This window comes from Eubalaena glacialis, chromosome 7 (assembly GCF_028564815.1).
Source record: "Eubalaena glacialis isolate mEubGla1 chromosome 7, mEubGla1.1.hap2.+ XY, whole genome shotgun sequence".
Classification (NCBI taxonomy): domain Eukaryota; kingdom Metazoa; phylum Chordata; class Mammalia; order Artiodactyla; family Balaenidae; genus Eubalaena; species Eubalaena glacialis.
In genome coordinates, this window is record NC_083722.1 from 105,814,066 (window position 1) to 105,836,988 (window position 22,923).

Sequence of the window (22,923 nt, forward strand, 5' to 3'; positions counted from 1 at the left end):
GTCTTGGTGACCACGGGGCCCATACTTTTAACCACCTTCTTATCTTCCAGGCACTGGGAGGGTTAACTGACACTGTCACAAAGCACTTAACACTGTGGCCCCTGTAGTTAGTGCCCTCAGAGAGGTCCTGAGCGAAGACTGGTAGTGGCCCTAGAAGAATGTGATGAGGCCTTTGTCCCCTCAAGCTGAACGGTCCAGAGTGCGCGGGGCTGGTTTCGGGGTTTGCCTGCCCTCCCCGCGTTTGGGTGGGAGGGGCACAGGGAGGCAGCCCTCAGCTTTCTGCTCTCTGTCCCAGCTCCGTGCACCTGTGCAACAACTCCATCCAGAAGCACCTGGAGAATTCGTGCCACCGACACCCACTGCTGCCCTCAGACAACATGTGGTCAAGCCAGAAGTTCCAGGCCCACCTGCAGGAGATGGGGGCCCCGAACGCCTGGTCCACCGTCATCGTGCCTGGCATGAAGGCTGCGGTGATCCACGCCCTGCAGACCTCCCAGGACACCGTGCAGTGTCGGAAGGCCAGCTTCGAGCTCTATGGCGCTGACTTTGTGTTCGGTGAGGACTTCCAGCCCTGGCTGATCGAGATCAACGCCAGCCCCACCATGGCACCCTCCACGGCTGTCACCGCCCAGCTCTGTGCCGGCGTGCAGGCCGACACCCTGCGCGTGGTCATCGACCGGCGGCTGGACCGCAGCTGTGACACGGGGGCCTTCGAGCTCATCTACAAACAGGTGAGGTGGCCAGGCCCAGGCAGCACCCAGGGAGGCCTTCCCATAGTGGAGCTCAGGGCTTTGCGGTCACAAAAACCCGGCTCAAGTCCTGGTCCTGCCACAGTGACTGGGTACAGCCACTTCACCCCCTTGAGCCTCCATTTCCCCATCTGTAAGATGGACAGGCTATAACCATCTTTCTCCTGGGTTTTGGGAGATGAAATGAGTTAACGTGTGGATAATATTTCTAGAGAGGCCAGTAGCATAGTGTTAAAAGCACAGACTCTGAAACCTCCCTGGGTTCAAATCCTGGCTCAAATTCCTAACCTCTAGGGGTCTCAGTTTCCTTATTTGTAGAGCGGGAATGAAATTGGTACCTACGTCATAAGATTGTGAAAATTAAACGAGCTGATACAAGTAAAGCACTTTAGAGGTGCCTGGCACATAGTAAATGCTACAGAGGTTTTAGCTATTGTTAGTACCTAGTAAGGTTGTTAGGTGTTTTCTGATAAATGCCATCACTGTAAAGTGCCTCACATAAAGTGCCTCCACAGTCAATTTGTGGAGGCTGCTATTATTATTGTTATGTTATTATTGTTGTTGTTGTTATTATTTATTTTACCTTGTTCCAAAAAGAGATTTGAGTCCACTTATTGGAATAAGATTTTTAAAAGTCAGAAAACTGATTTCAAGGGTTTCTGAACGCTGCAAGTAATTTCCTGTGGTTATTAAATTAAATATCCTAATCCTTCTGATTAGGATTAGGCTTCCATCAAAGTTTGGCCACAGGGAGAGAATGTGCTGATCGCATAACCCAAGTGTCCTGGTCTTTGTCAGTTACTGATTGTATCTTAAATTAATACGTTGGCATTTTGGCTTCAAAAAATGTAAATGAGGAAACATAAGGGCAGGAAAATAAGATAAAGCAAAGGGGAAGGGAAAGTTTTAACTTAGTGGTTCCCAAATGCTGATCACAGGCCAGAATCTCCTGGAAAGCTTTCCAAAGATACTGTTGTCAGGAAGCCCCACCCCCAGAGGTTGACCCGAAATGACTGGTTTAGGGACTATGCATCTGCATTTTTCAAATATCCTAGTTATTCCCAAAATCTCTTATAGCCAAGTCTTTTTGTTTTGGTTTTGTAAACCAACATGTAATCAAGATTCACACTTTGCATTGGTTGTTTTGTCTCTTTCATTTCCTTTCTTTTCTTTTCTTTTTTTTTTTTTTTAAATAGATACTCCCACTCAGAAAGGAGAGGCAGGGTGGGAAGTACATAGGAATCATTAGTCCATAGCAATTGTGAAATCCACCCTGGCACTTAATTCTCCTTTTGCTCTTAGGACTCATTATTACCTTCTAGGAGTTCCCTGTGTCTCTTGCTTCCATCCATTGGGAAGTCTGTTCAGCCTTGAGTCATCCTCCCTCTTCTGTGATCATGCTCGGTAGTTCTTAGTCTGTTACCTGATCAAAGAATTTTGGGGGTACAGAAGCCTCTTTCATTTCATATTGCATCTGTCCGTTTCAGTCCAAGTTGATATTTTTAAAAGCCTTGTGGGTTTCTTGTATATCAATTTATAACCCATTTTATTGCACAAAGCCCATGTCCACAGATCTTAGAGATAAACTCTTCTCTCTTCCATGAGGCTGATATAGGACAACAGCCCTCAAAATTATAGAAGCCCAACTGTTAACAGAGAGGGCCTGCAACCCTGTCTTTTAACTCAAAATGTGTTAAAGACTTAATCATAAGACCTACAGGTGTACACTTGGGGTGCTGAAAAGACCTGTAGCTGCTTTAAAGGACCTATTAGGCATGGCTTAGATTTGTCTGAAGTTTTGTTTTGTTTTGTTTTGTTTTTAGATATCATTGACATACAACATTGTTAGTTTCAGATGTACAACATAATATTTGTATATATTGTGAAATGATCACCACAGTAAGTCTAGTTAACAACTATCACCACAGTTACAAATTTTTTCCCTTGCATTTACTTTCTCAGCAACTTTCAAGTATACAATACAGCATTATTAACTATAGTCACCATTCTGTACCTTACATGACTTATTTATTTTGCAACTGAAAGTTTGTAACTTTTTATCCCCTTCACCCATTTTGCCCACCCACCAACTATCTGTTCTCTGTATCAGTGAGTTCAGTTTGGTTTTGATTTTAGATTCCACATATAATTGAAATAATATGGTGTTTGTCTTTTTCTGTCTGACTTATTTCACTTAGCATAATGCCCTCAAGGTCTATCCACATTGTCACAAATGGCAAGATTTTCTTCTTTTTATTTATTTATTTTTGGGGGCCACGCCATGCTGCATGTGTGATCTTAGTTCCCCAACCAGGGATCGAACCCATGCGCCCTTGAAGTGGTAGCGCAGAGCCTTAAACCACTGGACTGCCAGGGAAGTCCTGAGATTTTCTTCTTTTTAATGGCTGAGTAATATTCCTTTGTATATTTATATATACCACATTTTCTTTGTCTACTCATCCATGAGTGGATGCTTAGGTTGCTTCTATGTGTTGATTATTGTAAATAATGCTGCCATGAACATGGGCTTGCAGATATCTTTTCAAGTTAGTGTTTTCATTTCCTTCAGGTAAATACCCAGAAGTGGAATTGCTGGATCATATGGTAGTTTTATGTTTAACTTTTCAAGAAATCTCCACACTGTTTTCCATAGTGCCTGTAGCGATTTACATTCCCGCCAACCATGCACAAGGGTTCCCTTTTCTTTACATCCTTGCCAACACTTGTAATTTTTTGTCTTTCGGATGATAGCCATTCTAACAGGTGTAAGATGATATCTCATTGTGGCTTTGATTTGCATTTCCCTGATGATTAGTGGTGTTGAGCACCTTTTCATGTACCTGTTGGCCATCTGTATGTCTTCTTTTGAAAAATGTCTATTCAGATCCTCTGCCCGTTTTCTAATCAGACTGTCTTCATATATTTTGGGGACTTCCCTGGTGGTCCAGTTGTTAAGACTCCGCGCTTCCATTGCACGGGGCGTGGGTTAGATGCCTGGTCGGGGAACTAAGTACCCGCATGCCACATAGTGCGGCCCAAAAAAAAAAAAAAAAAAGATTGTCTTTGTATGTTTGGATATAAACCTCTTACAAATGATTTACAAACATTTTCTCCCATTTGGTAGGTTGTCTTTTTTTTTTTTTTTGAATTTTATTTTATTTATTTTTTTATACAGCAGGTTCTTATTAGTTATCCATTTTATACATATTAGTGTATATATGTCAATCCCAACCTCCCAGTTCATCCCACCACCACCACCACCACCACCACCCCGCCGCTTTCCCCCCTTGGTGTCCATACGTTTGTTCTCTACATCTGTGTCTCAACTTCTGCCCTGCAAACCGGTTCATCTGTACCATTTTTCTAGGTTCCACATACATGCGTTAATATACGATATTTGTTTTTCTCTTTCTGACTTACCTCACTCCGTATGACAGTCTCTAGATCCATCCACGTCTCTACAAATGACCCAATTTCGTTCTTTTTTATGGCTGAGTAATATTCCATTGTATATATGTACCACATCTTCTTTATCCATTCGTCTGTTGATGGACACTTAGGTTGCTTCCATGACCTGGCTATTGTAAATAGTGCTGCAATGAACATTGGGGTGCATGTGTCTTTTCGAATTATGGTTTTCTCTGGGTATATACCCAGTAGGGGGATTGCTGGGTCATATGGTAATTCTATTTTTAGTTTTTTAAGGAACCTCCATACTGTTCTCCATAGGGGCTGTATCAACTTACATTCCTACCAATAGTGCAAGAGGGTTCCCTTTTCTCCACACCCTCTCCAGCATTTGTTGTTTGTAGATTTTCTGATAATGCCCATTCTAACTGGTGTGAGGTGATACCTCATTGTAGTTTTGATTTGCATTTCTCTAATAATTAGTGATGCTGAGCAGCTTTTCTTGTGCTTCTTGGCCATCTGTATGTCTTCTTTGGAGAAATGTCTATTTAGGTCTTCTGCCCATTTTTTGATTCGGTTGTTCATTTTTTTAATATTGAGCTGCATGAGTTGTATATATATTTTGGAGATTAATCCTTTGTCCATTGATTTGTTTGCAAGCATTTTCTCCCATTCTGAGGGTTGCCTTTTCGTCTTGTTTGTAGTTTCCTGTGCTGTGCAAAAGCTTTTAAGTTTCATTAGGTCCCATTTGTTTAATTGTGCTTTTATTTCCATTACTCTCGGAGGTGGATCAAAAAAGATCTTGCTGTGATTTATGTCAAAGAGTGTTCTTCCTATGTTTTCCTCTAAGAGTTTTAGAGTGTCCAGTCTTACATTTAGGTCTCTAATCCATTTTGAGTTTATTTTTGTGTATGGTGTTAGGGAGTGTTCTAATTTCATTCTTTTACATGTAGCTGTCCAGTTTTCTCAGCACCACTTGTTGAAGAGACTGTCTTTTCTCCATTGTATATCCTTGCCTCGTTTGTCATAGATTAGTTGACCATAGGTGCATGGGTTTATCTCTGGGCTTTCTATCCTGTTCCATTGATCTATATTTCTGTTTTTGTGCCAGTACCATATTGTCTTGATTACTGTAGCTTTGTAGTTTAGCCTGAAGTCAGGCAGTGTGATTCCTCCAGCTCTGTTTTTTTTCCTCAAGACTGCTTTGGCTATTCAGGGTCTTTTGTGTCTCCATACAAATTTTAAGATTTTTTGTTCTAGTTCTATAAAAAATGCCATTGGTAATTTGATAGGGATTGCACTGAATCTGTAGATTGCTTTGGGTAGTATAGTCATTTTCACAATATTGATTCTTCCAATCCAAGAACATGGTATATCTCTCCATCTGTTTGTATCATCATTATTTCTTTCATCAGTGTCTTATAGTTTTCTGCATACAGGTCTTTTGTCTCCCTAGGTAGGTTTATTCCTAGGTATTTTATTATTTTTGTTGCAGTGGTAAATGGGAGTGTTTCCTTAATTTCTCATTCAGATTTTTCATCATTAGTGTATAGGAATGCAAGAGATTTCTGTGCATTAATTTTGTATCTTGCAACTTTACCAAATTCATTGATTAGCTCTAGAAGTTTTCTGGTGGCATCTTTAGGATTCTCTATGTACAGTATCATGTCAGCTGCCAACAGTGACAGTTTTACTTCTTCTTTTCCAATTTGTATTCCTTTTATTTCTTTTTCTTCTCTGATTGCCATGGCTAGGACTTCCAAAAGTATGTTGAATAATAGTGGCGAGAGTGGACATCCTTGTCTTGTTCCTGATCTTAGAGGAAATGCTTTCAGTTTTTCACCATTGAGAATGATGTTTGCTGTGGGTTTGTTGTATATGGCCTTTATTATGTTGAGGTAGGTTCCCTCTTTGCCCACTTTCTGGAGAGTTTTTATCATAAATGAGTGTTGAATTTTGTCAAAAGCTTTCTCTGCATCTATTGAGATGATCATATGGTTTTTCTTCTTCAATTTGTTAATATGGTGTATCACATGGATTGATTTGCGTATATTGAAGAATCCTTGCATCCCTGGGATAAATCCCACGTGATCATGGTGTATGATCCTTTTAATGTGTTGCTGGATTCTGTTTGCTATTATTTTGTTGAGGATTTTTGCATCTATATTCATCAGTGATATTGGTCTATAATTTCCTTTTTTTGTAGTATCTTTGTCTAGTTTTGGTATCAGGGTGATGGTGGCCTCATAGAATGAGTTTGGGAGTGTTCCTACCTCTGCAATTTTTTGGAAGAGTTTGAGAAGGATGGGTGTTAGCTTTTCTCTAAATGTTTGATAGAATTCACCTGTGAAGCCATCTGGTCCTGGACTTTTGTTTGTTGGAAGATTTTTAATCACAGTTTCAATTTCCTTACTTGTGATTGGTCTGTTCATATTTTCTGTTTCCTCCTGGTTCAGTCTTGGAAGGTTATACCCTTCTAAGAATTTGTCCATTTCTTCCAGGTTGTCCATTTTATTGGCATAGAGTTGCTTGTAGTAGTCTCTTAGGATGCTTTGTATTTCTGTGGTGTCTTTTGTAACGTCTCCTTTTTCATTTCTAATTTTATTGATTTGAGTCCTCTCCCTCTTTTTCTTGATGAGTCTGGCTAATGGTTTATCAATTTTAACTTCTCAAAGAACCAGCTTTTAGTTTTATTGATCTTTCTATTGTTTTCTTTGTTTCTATTTCATTTATTTCTGCTCTGATCTTTATGATTTCTTTCCTTCTACTGACTTTGGGTTTTGTTCTTCTTTCTCTAGTTCCTTTAGGTGTAAGGTTACATTGTTTATTTGAGATTTTTCTTGTATCTTGAGGTAGGCTTGTATTGCTATAAACTTCCCTCTTAGAACTGCTTTTGCTGCATCCCATAGGTTTTGGATCGTCGTGTTTTCATTGTCATTTGTCTCTAGGTATTTTTTGATTTCCTCTTTGATTTCTTCAGTGAACTCTTGGTTATTTAGTAACGTATTCTTTAGCCTCCATGTGTTTGTGTTTTTTATGTTTTTTCCCTGTAATTGATTTCTAATCTCATAGTGTTGTGGTCAGAAAAGATGCTTGATATGATTTCAGTTTTCTTAAATTTACTGAGGCTTGATTTGTGACACAAGATGTGATCTATCCTGGAGAATGTTTCGTGTACACTTGAGTAGAAAGTGTAATCTGCTGTTTTGGGATGGAATGTCCTATAAATATCAATTAAATCTGTCTGGTCTATTCTGTCATTTAAAGCTTGTGTTTCCTTATTAATTTTCTGTTTGGATGATCTGTCCATTGGTATAAATGAGATGTTAAAGTCCCCTACTATTATTGTGTTACTGTTGACTTCTTCTTTTATAGCTGTTAACACTATAGCTGTTGCCTTATGTATTGAGGTGCTCCTATGTTGGGTGCATATATATTTATAATTGTCATATCTTCTTCTTGGATTGATCCCTTGATCATTATGTAGTGTCCTTCCTTGTCTCTTGTAACATTCTTTATTTTAAAGTCTGTTTTATCTGATATGAGTATTGCTACTCCAGCTTTCTTTTGATTTCCATTTGCATAGAATATCTTTTTCCATCCCCTCATTTTCAGTCTGTATGTGTCCCTAGGTCTGAAGTGGGTCTCTTGTAGACAGCATATATATGGGTCTTGTTTTTGTATCCATTCAGCGAGCCTGTGTCTTTTGGTTGGAGCATTTAATCCATTCATGTTTAAGGTAATTATAGATACTTATGTCCCTGTTACCATTTTCTTAATTGTTATGGGTTTGTTTTTGTAGGTCCGTTTCTTCTCTTGTGTTTCCCACTTAGAGAAGTTCCTTTAGCATTTGTTGTAGAGCTGGTTTGGTGGTGCTGAATTCTCTTAGCTTTTGCTTGTCTGTAAAGCTTTTGATTTCTCCGTCGAATGTGAATGAGATCCTTGCCAGGTAGAGTAATCTTGGTTGTAGGTTCTTCCCTTTCATCACATTAAATATATCATGCCACTCCCTTCTGCCTTGTAGAGTTTCTGCTGAGAAATCAGCTGTTAACCTTATGGGAGTTCCCTTGTATGTTGTCATTTTTTCCTTGTTGCTTTCAATAACTTTTCTTTGTCTTTAATTTTTGTCAGTTTGATTACTATGTGTCATGGCGTGTTTCTCCTTGGGTTTATCCTGCCTGGGACTCTCTGCGCTTCCTGGACTTGGGTGGCTATTTCCTTTCCCATGTTAGGGAAGTTTTCAACTATAATCTCTTCAAATATTTTTTCGGGTCCTTTCTCTCTCTCTCTTCTCCTTCTGGGACCCCTATAATGCGAATGTTGTTGTGTTTAATGTTGTCCCAGAGGTCTCTTAGGCTGTCTTCATTTCTTTTCATTCTTTTTTCTTTATTCTGTTCCGCGGCAGTGAATTCCACCATTCTGTCTTCCAGGTCACTTATCCGTTCTTCTGCCTCAGTTATTCTGCTATTGATTCCTTCTAGTGTATTTTTCATTTCAGTTATTGTATTGTTCATGTCTGTTTGTTTGTTCTTTAATTCTTCTCGGTGTTTGTTCTTTAATTCTTTTAGGTCTTTGTTAAACATTTCTTGCATCTTCTCCATCTTTGCCTCCATTCTTTTTCTGAGGTCCTGGATCATCTTCACTATCATAATTCTGAATTCTTTTTCTGGAAGGTTGCCTATCTCCACTTCATTTAGTTGTTTTTCTAGGGTTTTATCTTGTTCCTTCATCTGGTACATAGCCCTCTGCCTTTTCATCTTGTCTATCTTTCTGTGAATGTGGTTTTTGTTCCACAGGCTGCAGGATTGTAGTTCTTCTTGCTTCTGCTGTCTGCCCTCTGGTAGATGAGGCTATCTGTGAGGCTTATGCAAGTTTCCTGATGGGAGGGACTGGTGGTGGGTAGAGCTGGGTGTTGCTCTGGTGGGCAGAGCTCAGTAAAACTTTAATCCACTTGTCTGCTGATGGGTGGGGCTGGGTTCCCTCCCTGTTGGTTGTTTGGCCTGAGGTGACCCAGCACTGGAGGCTACAGGCTCTTTGGTGGGGCTAATGGCGGACTCTGGGAGGGCTCATGCCAAGGAGTACTTCCCAGAACTTCTGCTGCCAGTGTCCTTGTCCTCATGGTGAGCCACACCCTCCCCCCCCCCCCCCCCGCCTCTGCAGGAGACCCTTCAACACTAGCAGGTAGGTCTGGTTCAGTCTCCTGTGGGGTCACTGCTCCTTCCCCTGGGTCCTGATGCGCACACTACTCTGTGTGTGCCCTCCAAGTGTGGAGTCTCTGTTTCCCCCAGTCCTGTCGAAGTCCTGCAGTCAAATCCCACTAGCCTTCAACATCTGATTCTCTAGGAATTCCTCCTCCCGTTGCTGGACCCCCAGGTTGGGAAGCCTGACGTGGGGCTCAGAACCTTCACTCCAGTGGGTGGACTTCTGTGGTATAAGTGTTCTCCAGTCTGTGAGTCACCTACCCAGCAGTTATGGGATTTGATTTTATTGTGATTGTGCCCCTCCTGCCATCTCACTGTGGCTTCTACTTTGTCTTTGGATGTGGGGCATCATTTTGGTGAGTTCCAGTGTCTTCCTGTCGATGATTGTTCAGCAGTTAGTTATGATTCCGGTTCTCTCGCAAGAGGGAGTGAGCGCACGTCCTTCTACTCTGCCATCTTGAACCAATCTGGTAGGTTGTCTTTTTTTTTTTTTTTTTTGGTAGGTTGTCTTTTGATTTTGTTGATGATTTCCTTCACTGTGCAGAAGCTTTTTAGTTTCTTTATTTTTGCTTTTGTTGCCTTTGCTTTTGGTGTCAAATCCAAAAAATCATTGCCAAGACTGATGTGAAGGAACTTCCTGCCTGTTTTCTTCTAGGAGTTTTATGGTTTAAGGTCTTATGTTCAAGTCTTTAATCCATTTGAGTTGATTTTTCTGTATGGTGTAAGATAGTGTTCCAGTTTTATTCTTTTGCATGTGGCTGTCCAGTTTTCCTGACACTATTTATTAAAGAGACTGTATATTCTTGAATCCTTTGTCATTAATTGACCACATAAGTGTGGTTTTATTTCTGGGCTTTTAATTCTGTTCCATTGATCTGCGTGTCTGTTTTTATGCCAGTATCATACTATTTTGATCACTATAGCTTTGTAATATGGTTTGAAATCAGGAAGTGTGATGCCTCCAGCTTTGTTCTTTCTCAAGATTTCTTTGACTGTTCGGGGTCTTATGTGGTTCCATACGTATTTGGGGATTGATTTTTCTATTTTTGTGAAAAATAGCATTGGAATTTTGATAGGGATTGCATTGAATCTATAGATTCCTTTGGGTGATATAGACATTTTAATAATATTAATTCTTCCAATTCATGAGTACAGAATATCTTTCCATTTATTTGTGTCATCTTCAATTTCTTTCTTCAGTGTCTTACAGTTTTCAGTGTACAGGTCTTTCACCTCCTTGGTTAAATTTATTCCTAGGTATTTTATTCTCTTTCATGTTCTTTAATCTCTTATAATCTAGAACAGCCCCAGTGCTTTTTTCCCCACATTTGGATCTTTTGAAGGCACCAGGCTGGTTGTTTTACGGAACTGTCCCACATTCTGGATTTCTCTGATTGTTTCCTCATGGTGGTATTTAACTTGTTCATCTGTTATCTGAATGTCCTATAAAGTAGAAGTTAGGTCACCCAGCTTGATGAAGTTCAGATTACACATTTTTGGCAAGTATACTTGAGAGGTGATGCTGGGTACCCCATACAGCATCACAAGGCACACATTGTCGGAGTATCTCATGATTAGTGATGCTAAGTCTGACCATGGCTTTAAGGTCTTGGCTACCAGATCTCTCCATTGTAAGTTGCATCCTCCCCTTTGCAATGATCAGTTTCTTTGTAGGGTGATTCTTTGGTAGTGTGCAGATGACACATTTTCCTGTCATCCTTTTCACCTACTTGTTTTGATATCTAGTTTTGATCCTTACCTATTGTATTAGAGTTGCAAAATGGTAAATTGCTAATTCTATCATTCCTTCTACATTTATTAGCTGAGATTTTTCCATAAAGTTGAGCTTTGCCTCATCAACTGGGCTTTCCTTGAGCTCTGATATCTATATTTTTTTTTATTGAAGTATAGTTGATTTACAATGTTGTGCTAACTTGTGCTCTACAGCAAAGTGATTCAGTTATACATATAGATATATTCTTTTTCATATTCTTTTCCTTTATGGTTTATCCCAGGATATTGAATGTAGTTCCCTGTGCTATACAGTAGGACCTTGATATCTGTATTTTTGAGAAGCTCTAAGTGACTGTTTAGATAGATTCTAATCAGGATCCTTTGATGACGCAGAAAACACCTCAAACTAGCTCCAGATTAAAAGGAGGGTTCCTAGGAACTTCCCTGGCCATCCAGCGGTTAAAACTCTGTGCTTCCACGGCAAGGACCATGGGTTCACTCCCCGGTCGGGGAACTAAGATCCCGCATGCCATGCAGTGCGGCCAAAAAATAATAATAATAAAAAATAATAAATGAACAATAAAAGGAGATTCCCAGCAAGACACAGGGGGCTGTCCTGTGTCCAGCTGCAGGAAGTACAGCTTGGCTTAATGGGAATTGAAAGTGGTACAGGAGCTCCTTTCTTGGACTGTTTTCTCTGCCTCCGTCTGCATATTTGCTACTTCATGCTCTCCACAGAATGCCTTCTTTGAGGCTCTGCCTCCCCATGTCTTGGGTTCAGACAAGGATTTAGGCAGGCTCTAGGCCTCTTATCTGTCTGGGTGTCATAACTCATATGCTCTCAGCAGAGAATCTCGCTCACCTCAGGAAGCTGTCCATCGGCAGCGGCCTGTGGAGGAGAACACACATTCCAGCGGCGGCTGGGCAGTTTAGGAGAGCAAGGGGTTGGAGGGGTGCAGGTGGGGGCATGGCTAAGACTTCCCCACTCCTCTGGGTTACTCATCTCAGGGGCTCTGTGACCCTCTAGGTACTGATTCAGGCCTCCAGGGCCAGACCCCTTAAGAGACAGAGATGGGCTTTGCCTTTCTCAGCCCAGAAATGTCTCCTGACCAGGTGCCCCAGAAGTTAATTCCATCTACCTGTGCTCCGAGTCCTTCCAGGCCTAGGATTCCAGCAGCACTGTCTGAGCAGGCCTTGTCTCCTCTTCTTCCCCACAGCCTGCCGTGGAGATGCCCCAGTATGTGGGTATCCGGCTTCTAGTAGAGGGCTCCACCATCAAGAAGCCCCTGGCGATGTGTCACCGGCAAACAGAAGTCCACCCAGCCCTCCCTCACCTGCTGACCCAGCGAGGCTCTGGGGAAGGCAAGGACTCGGGAACCCTTACCCACAGGTCAGCTTCTAGGAAAGTTGCTGGGGCCAGGAGCCTGGGGCACACTGAGAAGCCAGACTCCACTGCCACCACCTCGGCCCCTGGAAAGGGGAGGAAAGGCAAGGCGAAAAGTGCCACAGCCCTGGTCCGCCCCAGTCTCCGGAAGTGGGACCCCCCAGCACGAGGATGGGCTGCATTTTCACCATGACCTTTGCTAGTGGGGACAGGCATCCCCACCCCTTGAACAGATTGCCATTGAGTCTGAAGAACCCCCAGGCCCTGGGTAAGACCATTCCCCCAAAACACCCCAGGGTCTCAAGGCAATTTCTTCCTGCTCTCCAAGCCCCTCCTAACCACCTGGATTTGTCCCCACCCAAGAGCCACCGGTAGTAAGTAAAAGCCACCACTTACAAAGTATTTTTAAAAAACACACAACCAAATGAGTTTCGTCCCCTCCAGAGTAGTCACTCAGCCAGGCAGCTGTGCTCGTTTCAAAGATGCCAGGACCCAGTCCCAGGTTGATCTCTCTCCAGAGCCCTAGCTTTTCCTGCTGCAGTATTCTGTCTTTGCCTCCATGCAAAGTTGCCTTGTGGAAAGGAACTAATATTTGTACAGCACTTAACAGTTTACACTGTGTTGATACCTGACCAGCTCCTTTAGTCCTCACAACTTAGCGAGGTAGGTGGTATTATCCCCATTTTCCAGCCGAGGTATCAGGAAGTTTAAGGAAGTTGCCCGAGGTTGCACAGCTCAGAAGGGGCAGAGCTGGGATGCAGACCCAAGTCTGTTGGACTCCAAACCCTGTGTTCTTCCCACGGCCTCTGGAGAAGGAACCAGGTGGGCTCCATCTGCCCTCACACACCCCAGCCGTCAGCTCCCCCTGCCTCCCCACCCTCCACGCACACCCGGAGGGGCAGCTGGTCAGCCTGGGGCTCCCCAGGCCCTCACAGCCCATCACCACTTCCCTACCCTCTACAGCACGGCCCGGCTGCCTTCTCCCCATGTGCTCCGACCCCAGGGGCGGGGCCTCAGACTGCAGCACAGCAGGCTGGTGGGCTCCGAGGCCCTGTCGACCACAGGCAAGGCCTTGATGACTCTACCTACTGCCAAGGTTTTGATTTCCCTCCCACCTAACCCTGAGCTCATGCTGGCACCCAACGCCCTGAAACCAAGAAAGGTGGGCCTTGAACGGTGACCCATACCATGGTGGGCAATGCTGAGAACCGGGGTTAGGGCTGGAAGGGCACAGGTAGAAGGTAGCTCCCAGGCTGGCCTGAGCCCCAAGGGAAGGGCTTGTATCCCTCAGAACCCCCTTCCTGAACAGATTCCTGATCATCTCTCCCCTTCTCTCCTCCTTTCACACCGAGGCTCTTGCTCCCCAGCGCCTTCGTGGTCCCCCACTTGGAAGTAACTTGTGGTCTCAACCCTTTGAAGTCAGAAATCTTCCTAGCACCCATAGGAAGATCAAGGCCAAAGGCAAGTTCAAGGCCAGACTCTGCGACAAACCCAAGGCTGAGACATACCTCATGACGACACTGAGCCTTCCGGGACCCCTGCCCCTTATCAGTGCACACCAGGGTCTGGGGGGCATGAGGGACGTGTGGCTACAGAAGTCCTTGCTTCGGTCGTCACTGCCCTTATCCTGGACGCAGCGCCAAGTAAAAAAGCAAATGAAGTATTTGAGGCTTGGCTCCTTTTCTGTTAGAGGGTGAAGAGAGAGTAGGGTGTGGCTCTGTACCCCAAGGTCCAGAACAAGAGCTAGAGGCCATCAGCAACTCCTCCACAAAGCAAGGCCCAGAATTCCCACCCAGTGACAGACATGAGGCATCCTGTCCAGGGGCTCCCCTGGCATCTCTGATCTCGGGGTGGGAGGATAAGTCTCATGTTACAGATGAGGAAACTGAGTCTGAACAAGGAGACACGGCTTGCCCAAGATCATGTGGCAGTGAGCAGAGGGCAGGGACACATTACCACGACTGCTGAGCCCTGCGGGCCTCCCCAGTCCCCACGCCCAGAGGAGGAGCTGGGCTGGCAGCAGAACGACATCTAATGGGCACAAGATTTACAGCAGGAGACACAGCAGAGGAGTGGACCCAGCCCTTCTCCAGATGAAGTGGGTCTGTCCCTTCCTCTGCAAGGGGCCAAGTCCACCTAAAAAGGAAATATCCAATAAGCCACACCCATCTGAAAAAGTCTGGTATTTCTTAATTGTAATGGGTTGAACATTGGTATGTCTTCCTGGAACCTGTGAATATGACTTTATTTGGAAAAAAGGGTCTTTGTAGATGTAAGTACGTTAAAGATTTTGAGATGAGATCATCCTGGATTATCCAGATGGGGCCTAAATCCAATGACAAGTGTCCTTACAAGAGACAGAGGAGAAGACAAACGAGGAGAAGGCCATGTGGAGACAGAGGCAGAGACTGGTGTGATGCAGCCACAAGCCAGGAAGAGGCAAGGAAGGATTCTCACCTAGAACATTCAGGGAGAGCATAGCCCTGCTGACACCTTGATTTTGGACTTCTGGGAGAGAATCCATTTCTGTTGTTTTAGACCACTCAGGTTATGGTAATTTGTTGCAGCAGCAGCCCTAGGAAACTAACACACTAGTCAAATGAAGATACATATATTCTGTATATTTATGAATCCATTCTTGCACAGCTGAACCAGGAGATGCGTACAAGCAGGCTCACAGCAGCACTGTGGTAACAGCTGATGACCTAAGTGTGCATTAACAGTCAGATGGATAGACTGCAAGCTCTGACATTCCAACTCCGCGCCGCACAACGGATGCATTTCACAGGGTGGAGCAAGAACAAGTCACAAAAGGATATATGCAGCACAATTCCATTCCATCAGAAACTTCAGAAACAGGGCAAAATGAAATATATTGTTTAGGGATGCATGTACATGTGGTAAAACTCTAAAAAACAAACAAGAATTCTCCCAAGTCTGGGCAGTGGTTTCCAACCTTGACTGAAAAACAGTACCCATTCCAGAGCTTTTAAAAAAGATCTGATGCCAGGGTCTCCATCCCAGACTGGTGAAACCAGCATCTTTGGGGTGCAGTCATGGGAGGCACGGGTGTTTTTTTTAAGCTTTCTGAGTGGGCAGGGTAGGGGGTTCTCATGTCGGGCCAGGGTTGAGAGCTGCTGTTGTCTAGGATAGGAGAAGGGATGCTTCTATTTTGTGCTGAGTGGTGGTTATGTGGGTGTCACCTTACGAGTTGTTCTTTAAATCAGAGAGATGTTTTATGCACTCTGTATGTTTCATATATTTCACGGTTTTTTAAAGTGAAAGATCTAACATCTTCACTTAAATGAGCAGTCAAGTACATAGAGACAGATGACAGAACGGTGGCAACTGGGGCTGGGAGGGGTGGGGGATGGGAGTTAGTGTTTAATGGGGACAGAGTGTCAGTTTGGGAAGATGAGAAAGTTCTGGAGATGGGTGGTGGTGATGGTTGCACAACAATGTGAATGTACTTAATGCCACTGAACTGGACACTTAAAAATGGTTAAGATGGTAAATTTTATTAGGTGTATTTTACCACAATTTTTTAAAAAACCTAACATTTTCTCTCAGCTAGAATTGGGCCAGAAACAGCCAAATATAAAGACCACATACTGAACTCAGCAGAAACCATGGTCCATGATAAACATTCTCTTTCTCAGCAAATCCTGAAAACGATACTATGAGGGTAGGTACTTTTATTATCTCAGGTCCAGAGAGGTGAAGTCATTTGCCCAACACCACACAGCAAGGGGCCTTAGGATGTGATCTTAAGTTTGTCCAACTACAGAGGATCTTACACTGTGGCCTTCTGCATGTTGAGCACTGACCTCACTCTCCTCGGGCCTGACTGCAGCCCATCCGCCCTCCAACCCCCACTGCTTTCCAGCGGGAACAGAAGGCCCAGAGAACTATTGGTAGTGGAGCCCCAGGCAATGCAGGGTCCTGGAGAAATAAGAGGGCAAAGGTGCTAGAAGCTTGATGGGTGGGTCCCTGGGCCTGGCACCTGGGAGGTAGAGACAATGCAGGTGGAGGTGCAGGGGCAGCTGGGCAGCCTGGGAGGGGGTCAGGTGGAGGCGGCTGAGGAGGGCTTCATCCAGGACCTGGGGTGGGAGAGACATGTCAGCATTCAGCCAGGTGAGCTCTAAGCAAAATGGGAGTGAGGCAAGTACTTCCTCCTCTCTCTGCGTCCGTGTTCTGCATGCCTCTACACGTACACACATACACACTCAAACACACACACTACGGCAGAGACCAGCTGGGGGTCACCGAATCAGTTTCCTGGGCATTCAGCGAAACTACATTCCCCAGCCCCTCCTGCAGGTTGGTGAGGCCGTGTGATTGAGCCCCACTGAACGCCACAGGAGTGTGAGCATGTATCCGCTTCCAGACCTGGCCCGAGAAAACCTCCCCCGTGAACCTGCCCTGTCTCCTCCTCCGCTGGCTGGATAGCAACAGCCTGGGTCCCTGAGTGACCCATGCTTGGAGCAAGCCCATCTCTACCCTACCACCATTAATTGGGCTTAACACGGAACGAAGTTATTGTGTTAAGGCTCTGGTACTTGAGGTTATTCTGTTAGAGCAGACAGAGTTACCCAAATAGACACACACAACCTCTTTTACCCCTTATACCAAAAAAGAACGGCAGACTTAGAAGGGCCTTTAGAAATCAGCCAGTTCGACTTTCTTATTGAACAGATGGGCAGAAAGAGACCCAAGAGAGGGGGTTTCACTTGCTCAGGGCCACAGAGCAAGACAGGGCTACACGGAGCTTTGGAAACCCAAGCTGCATAGCTAATGTCTGGAGATGCTCTTCACCCCCATCCCCAGCCCACCCCAAAAGGCAGCCAGCAGGTGGGCTTGGGTACCTGTCTTTGGGGCCTGGTGCTCTCAGCAGGCAGCAGAAAGCGCTGGTCCAGAACAGTGGCCACACGGGCAGAGTGCGTGTGGTCCCCGAGCAGAGGGCAGAGCTGTAGTGCCATGTGCGCCTGTAGCTGGCTGGGAAACGCTAGAAGACAAGAGAGACAGGACAGATGGCAGGCAGCGGCTCTTTCTGTCCACCCCCATTGGAATGGGAGATGCCACCCCCATTCTCAGATGGTGTGGTTTCAGAGAGGTGAATGCTACCAACCCTTCCACTGGAGAGGGGTGCATGACCAGGTCGGGACAGTCAGAGCTGTCAATCCACCGGCCCTGCGGGATTCGTCCATGAAGAGGGGCAACCCTGAATTTACTGTGAAGCTACTGGGAATGAAGAACGCTCTTTCCCGCTGGGGTGTGAGCCTGGGGCTGCTGGAGCGCCTGCCATCACTGCCCCCACGGGGAGAGCCTGCGGGAGGAAGAAGCCAGCGGGCAGGAGGTGAAAAGAAAGTGAGAAACAGCTTCCTGATGATGTCCTCCGAGCCTCCGGATGCAGCCAGGCCTGAACTTTCAGTTACCTGAGCCAATAACTTCCCCTTTTAGATTACACCAACTTGAACTGGTTTTGGGGAAACCTAAATGGTACGAAATTGTTCACATATGTAAACTTATTAATCCTCCTGACAACCCTATAAGGTGGGTTCTATCATCATTCCCACCTTATAGACAGGAAAACCGAAGCTCAAAAAGAAGTGACTGGCCCACCATAAGCTGGGATTCAAACCCAGGAACTGTCCTCTGCTTTCACGTCTGGCAATATGCTGGACTGGATAATCTAAAAATTCACTTCTTATAAACCACTTGGAAACACTGGAAAACTTTAATGATCATCCTTCTAAATACACAGCTGGGCACACAGGAAAGTAAGGTCCCTCAGACGAAGATACAAAAGGAAAACAAATCCAGAGCACAGGAAAGCCAACATTTCACCTCTTCTAGGGTATTGCCAATCTTGGGATGCAGGGGGCCTGGGTTTAAGTAGCTACAAGGGGCCAGGGGTGAGGTCTTGGTGCCTAAATGAAATCTGAGAGGCTACATCTTCATTGACAGGATGGACCGGGAGAAAAAGCCAGCCACCAAGGAAGGGAGACAAGAACCTTAGGTCTGGATGAGGGGAAGCAAAAAGAATTCACAACCGTGAGCTGCTCTCACACAGGTTTGGGGCTCTAATCCCACTTGCATGAACTGTGAACTTCCAACTGAGACATTAATATTTAGGTCCTGAAGCAGTGACATGGGGCACTCAGCAGAAGCAAAGGCAGAACTTCTCCTGAAGTCACCACCTCCAATGAGGCAATAAAGGATTTCCACTGATAAAGGCCCAGCTTAACCTAAATTCACAATCCTGAATCACAGAACAAGAAGGAAACAATCCACCAAGGGGAGAGAGTCTGCAGGAAACACAACAGGATTAGACCCTCAGAATCTCAGACAATGGAATTATAGAAACACAATATAAATATGTTTTAAATGACTAAAGACAAAAAAGAACAAGTAATATGAGAAAAAACCAGATACCTTATTTTTTAGAAGGCCATTTGTATTTGTAAAAGAACCAACTAAAAAAAAAAAGAACCAACTAGAACTTCTAGAAGTGAAAAATACAATCAATGGGTAGGTGAAACTGGCAGGTTAGATCCAGCGGAAGAGAAAATTTCTCAACTGGAAGGTAGATCTAAAGATTACCCAGAAAGCAGCAGAGATAAAGACATGAAAAATGTTGAGACATAGCAGTAGAATGAGAAAGTCAGACGTCTATCAGGCATTCAAAAGGAAGGATGCAAGAGGCACATTTGAAAAGGGAACTTTCCAGGATGGATGAAATAGATTAATCTTCAGACTCAGGAAACACAGTGAATCCCAAGCAAGATAAACAAAACTAAACCCACACACCTGGATTCACCATAGTGAAACTACAGAACATCAAAGGTAAAGAGAAGACGTTGAGACCAATAACTAAGAGAAAAAACAGGTGAGCTGCAGAGGGTGACCATCAGACTGACAGGAGAAGCACTGCCCCTCCAGGTGGAGCTGGTCACATACATCCTTACAGTCCATCAAATGCTCCCCAGGCTGCCACTAAAACCACCACCCTCCTCCCACCTCCTGCCTCCTCCGGCCAAATACAGTTTGTCAAGTCTGGCTGGGGCTCCAGACCCACCTGTCAGTGGCTGCAGCTGGACCAGGGCACAGCCAGAGCCCGTGGCCACCACACGGAAGTAGCTGAGGGTCCTCTTGACACCTTCCAAGATGTCCTTTCGGGATGGGGACTTCACTGGAACTACCTGTGGTATCAGCCCCCAAGAATGAACAAGCTTCACACACACCTGGGAACTACCCGCAGACTCTCCTTGCTCCCAACAGACTCAGGACAGGGCCACAGTATAGGCAGTCGTCACTCGCCTGTATTAGGGGTCTGGAGGGCCAGTCACCCCATGTCTATACCCTGTAGGGGTACTATGTCTGGAAGGACCCCTCCTCTTCCCCACCTAGACCCTGACTCACAAGATTAACCCCATCAATGTGTTCCAGTTTCAGAGCTGCTTGGATCGTCCCCTCAGAAGTAGCTGGGATCCCATCAGTGACAGCACTGAGAAAGAGGCAAGAGGAAGTCACGTAGTGGCTTGCTGGGACCTCACCATTGCCCTGGGAGCCTCCCAGCCCCTCTCACCAGTAGGTGACTGTGGGTCTCCTGGCTCTCTGTGAGTGAGTGAAGAACTTCTGGAGGCGGCTTGCTGTCTGGGGACAACTGGAGAGGAGTACAAGCCCAGAGGTTTCCCTGGAGGAAGGAGACAAATCACAAAAGTTAAAATCCCCTGGGCTCACCCACACAAAAAGGAGACCCCGGACTTTCCTGGCGTTCCAGTGGTTAAGACTGCGCTTCCAGTGCTGGGGGTGTGGGTTCAATACCTGGTTGGGGAACTAAGATCCTGTATGCCGCATGGCACAGCCAAAAAAAAAAAAAGACCCCTAGAAAGGAACACCTGACCTGCTTACGACCAAACAGTAACATCAGGACTATAACACAGACCTCCTCTTGAGAAACAAGTAAGTCTTCCCCGTGTTTGATAATAAGAGTACACAGCTTAAATGTGTTCCTCATTTTGCTCTGGCTCCCAGGGAGCTCAGAGCCAAACATCATAACAATTACCACCAACTGTTGAGTGTCTACCATGTGCTAGGCACTGTACTAGGAATTTTATATATATTAGCTATTAAATAATTAAATTCCCCACAAACAAGCCCATGAGTTTGTGGAACTGCAGAAACATTTTATCTCAAGCACCGTCTCTAATAGATGGCAATTAGAGGAAAGAATATCACAGATCAATTGACAATACCTGCCATGAATATGGAATTGGAGAAGTGACTGCACACTGAGCATAGATATTATTAGCTCTATTTTATGATTAAAGAAACTGAGGCTCAGTGATAGCTAAGATCACAGTTTATGCATAAGGATTTGAACCCAGACCTATCCACTTCCTCCTCCTTTTCCTTGTATCTTACCTCTGTGATCCCAAACCAGCCTGTGGAAAATGTCTCAGTTTATTCCGAAGTAGTTATGCCCCCACCCCAGATGGATGCCTGTCCTTCTACCTTCCTCTCACCCCCACCACTTACTTCCCAGATGCTCGGACAACCTGGAGCTCCCGCTCCCCGAGCCCCAGGGACTGGCTCAGCTCCGGGAGCACTGAGAGCAACGTCAGCTCTCCTGGTTTTCCTGGGGAAAAAAAAAAGAAGAGTACAAGTTGCTCCCAGAGGCAACTTTGTCCCGCCTTTCCTTTCTCTTCACTGTTTCGTCCCCTCCGAGACATCAAAACCCCTTTCATTGCATCTCTTTCCCCTGCCCATACCTGTCACTGGCAGGCCCTGTGGCTTGTTCAGTGTCACCAGAGGTCCTGAAACGTATAATACATAAACATCAGCAACAGCAAATGCAGTTTACAAAGCACTTTCTCAATTCATATTATCGTGTGGTCCCAGTACAACTCTCATACATGAGTTATCACCCTGAACTTTCTGAACCTTGCATATGCTAAGCTGGCTGCCTGCCACGTCAGGGCCTTTGCACTTGCTGTTTCCTCTCTCTCAGATTTTCACGTGGCTGCTTCCTTCATATCATCGTGGCTCAAATGTCACCATCACAAAGAGGCCCGAGTCTCCAATCTAATGTCTGCTCCCTTCCTGCAGTTCCTCATCATCGCTGTTTTATTCATAGCACTGATCACTAGTAAGTACCTTTTTCATTTATTTTCTGGTTAATCAATTTCTCCCACTGAAATGTTGGCTCCCTGAAGGCAGAAACCATATTTATTTTGTTCAGCACTATACAGCCATGTCTAGAACAGTGCCTGGAACATAGCCTATGCTCAATAAATAGCTGAGAAAATTTAAAAATCACTGGAGACTGAGGCTCAGAGAAATTGTTATTTTCCTAAAGCCAACCAGCAAGCTGATTACAGAGCCTAGATATGGCTCCAAAGCCTGTGTTTTGCCCCTCAATAAACACTTTATTACAGCAATTTCCTTTACAGAGAGCCTACTAGCGCAAAGCTCTCTAGTTATTTACACTCTCCCACCCCACAGCCCTATCCCCATGATGCTGAGGCACAGAGAGATTATGTGTCTGGTCCCAGCTCCTGTGGCTAGTGGGAGGCAGAACCAGGATTTGATCGCACAGGCTTTAGTAGGGAACCCGGCCAGATGTTCAGAAGGCTCAGGTGAAGACTCCTCCCCTTCCGGGTCTCCCTGCAGCTGTCCCTCCCACCGCTCACCTTTCTGATCCACCACAGCTGCCCTCAGCACATCTACCAGCTCCTCCCTACTGAGGTTCTCTGGCCGCAGCAGCCCCGAGAAAGGCTGGTCATCCAGGGGCCCCGACCGTTTGCTGGAGCCTCGACGTTGCTGCTGATGCCTGGAAAAGGTTAGGTAAGCAACAGGGGAATCACTGCCGCCCATTCTTATCTCCACACACCTCTTCCTAAATCCTGCGGCTTCCTACTAATGCTTCAGAAAGCCTGGGTTGAGCTTCCCGAAATGTTAGGTTCGACTGGCCCCACTGTACAGAAGAGAGAACTGAGGCTCAGAGAGGTCTACTGACCAGTTGAGGGTCACACAGCAGAGCTGGATTAGGACCCATATCTGCCTAACTCCAGATCCCGCACACACCCTCCCCCGGCCCCAACCTCCCTCCTACACAAAGGAGGGCGGGGGTTGCTAATCACCGGGCCTCGGTGCCAAAGCTTGAGGCTGTGGGCGCTGCGCGGACCCCCGGACCCCGCCGCCAGCCACCCCAGACCTGGCCCAAAACGCGACAGCCGCCCATCTCCGGAGCGAGGACAGTGAGCATGTGTCCGGAAGGGCTGCCCAGGGATGCACCACAGCGCGCTGATTGGTCAGATTGACTGTCAATCGGAATAGCGAGGCTCAGAGCTGTGAGAAGGCGGAGCTTTGCCTTTGCCAGGGAACGAGATGAAGAAATTCTCGTCTGTGCTTTTGGGGAAAGCGAGGCACGGAGCAGAAGAGG

General features: G+C 45.4%; 3 protein-coding genes across 6 annotated transcripts in view; 2 read left to right on the forward strand and 1 right to left on the reverse strand.

Annotated features, from left to right (window-relative positions):
- Window positions 1-15,737, forward strand: part of TTLL3 (tubulin tyrosine ligase like 3) — a 30,350-nt gene extending 14,613 nt beyond the window's left edge. Inside the window, 4 exon segments of the mRNA XM_061197212.1 lie at window positions 296-731; window positions 12,310-12,482; window positions 13,829-13,955; window positions 13,958-15,737. Of these exon segments, the coding sequence (XP_061053195.1) occupies window positions 296-731; window positions 12,310-12,482; window positions 13,829-13,955; window positions 13,958-14,173 (952 nt within the window). The 3' untranslated portion in view covers window positions 14,174-15,737.
- A 265-nt stretch (window positions 15,738-16,002) lies between these two features.
- Window positions 16,003-22,746, reverse strand: RPUSD3 (RNA pseudouridine synthase D3). Its single transcript, XM_061197243.1, has 9 exons — window positions 22,622-22,746; window positions 22,172-22,311; window positions 21,251-21,295; window positions 21,018-21,117; window positions 20,065-20,172; window positions 19,899-19,983; window positions 19,555-19,678; window positions 17,342-17,481; window positions 16,003-16,576 (listed from the first exon to the last, which is right to left on the reverse strand). The coding sequence occupies exons 1-9, from the start codon at window positions 22,744-22,746 to the stop codon at window positions 16,385-16,387; spliced, it is 1,059 nt and encodes a 352-aa protein (XP_061053226.1). The 3' UTR covers window positions 16,003-16,384.
- The window catches only part of LOC133095558 (protein jagunal homolog 1), a 40,202-nt gene continuing 39,467 nt past the window's right edge, over window positions 22,189-22,923 (forward strand). For all 4 annotated transcript variants that reach the window (XM_061197214.1, XM_061197215.1, XM_061197220.1 and 1 more), the window contains exon 1: window positions 22,189-22,325. The gene's annotated coding sequence lies outside the window, so the exon portion shown is untranslated. The remainder of the gene's footprint in view (window positions 22,326-22,923) is intronic.

What these genes read in the sequence shown, in the direction of transcription:
- RPUSD3 (XM_061197243.1), bottom strand. Translation starts at nt 22,746, where the DNA reads ATGCTCACTGTCCTCGCTCCGGAGATGGGCGGCTGTCGCGTTTTGGGC. An exon ending in GTTGTCCGAGCATCTGGGAA is followed by an intron (nt 20,173 to 21,017) that starts GTAAGTGGTGGG and finishes TCCTTCCTCCAG; the next exon opens with GGAAACCTCTGGGCTTGTAC. An exon ending in CCAGCTGCAGCCACTGACAG is followed by an intron (nt 17,482 to 19,554) that starts GTGGGTCTGGAG and finishes CTTGTCTTCTAG; the next exon opens with CGTTTCCCAGCCAGCTACAG.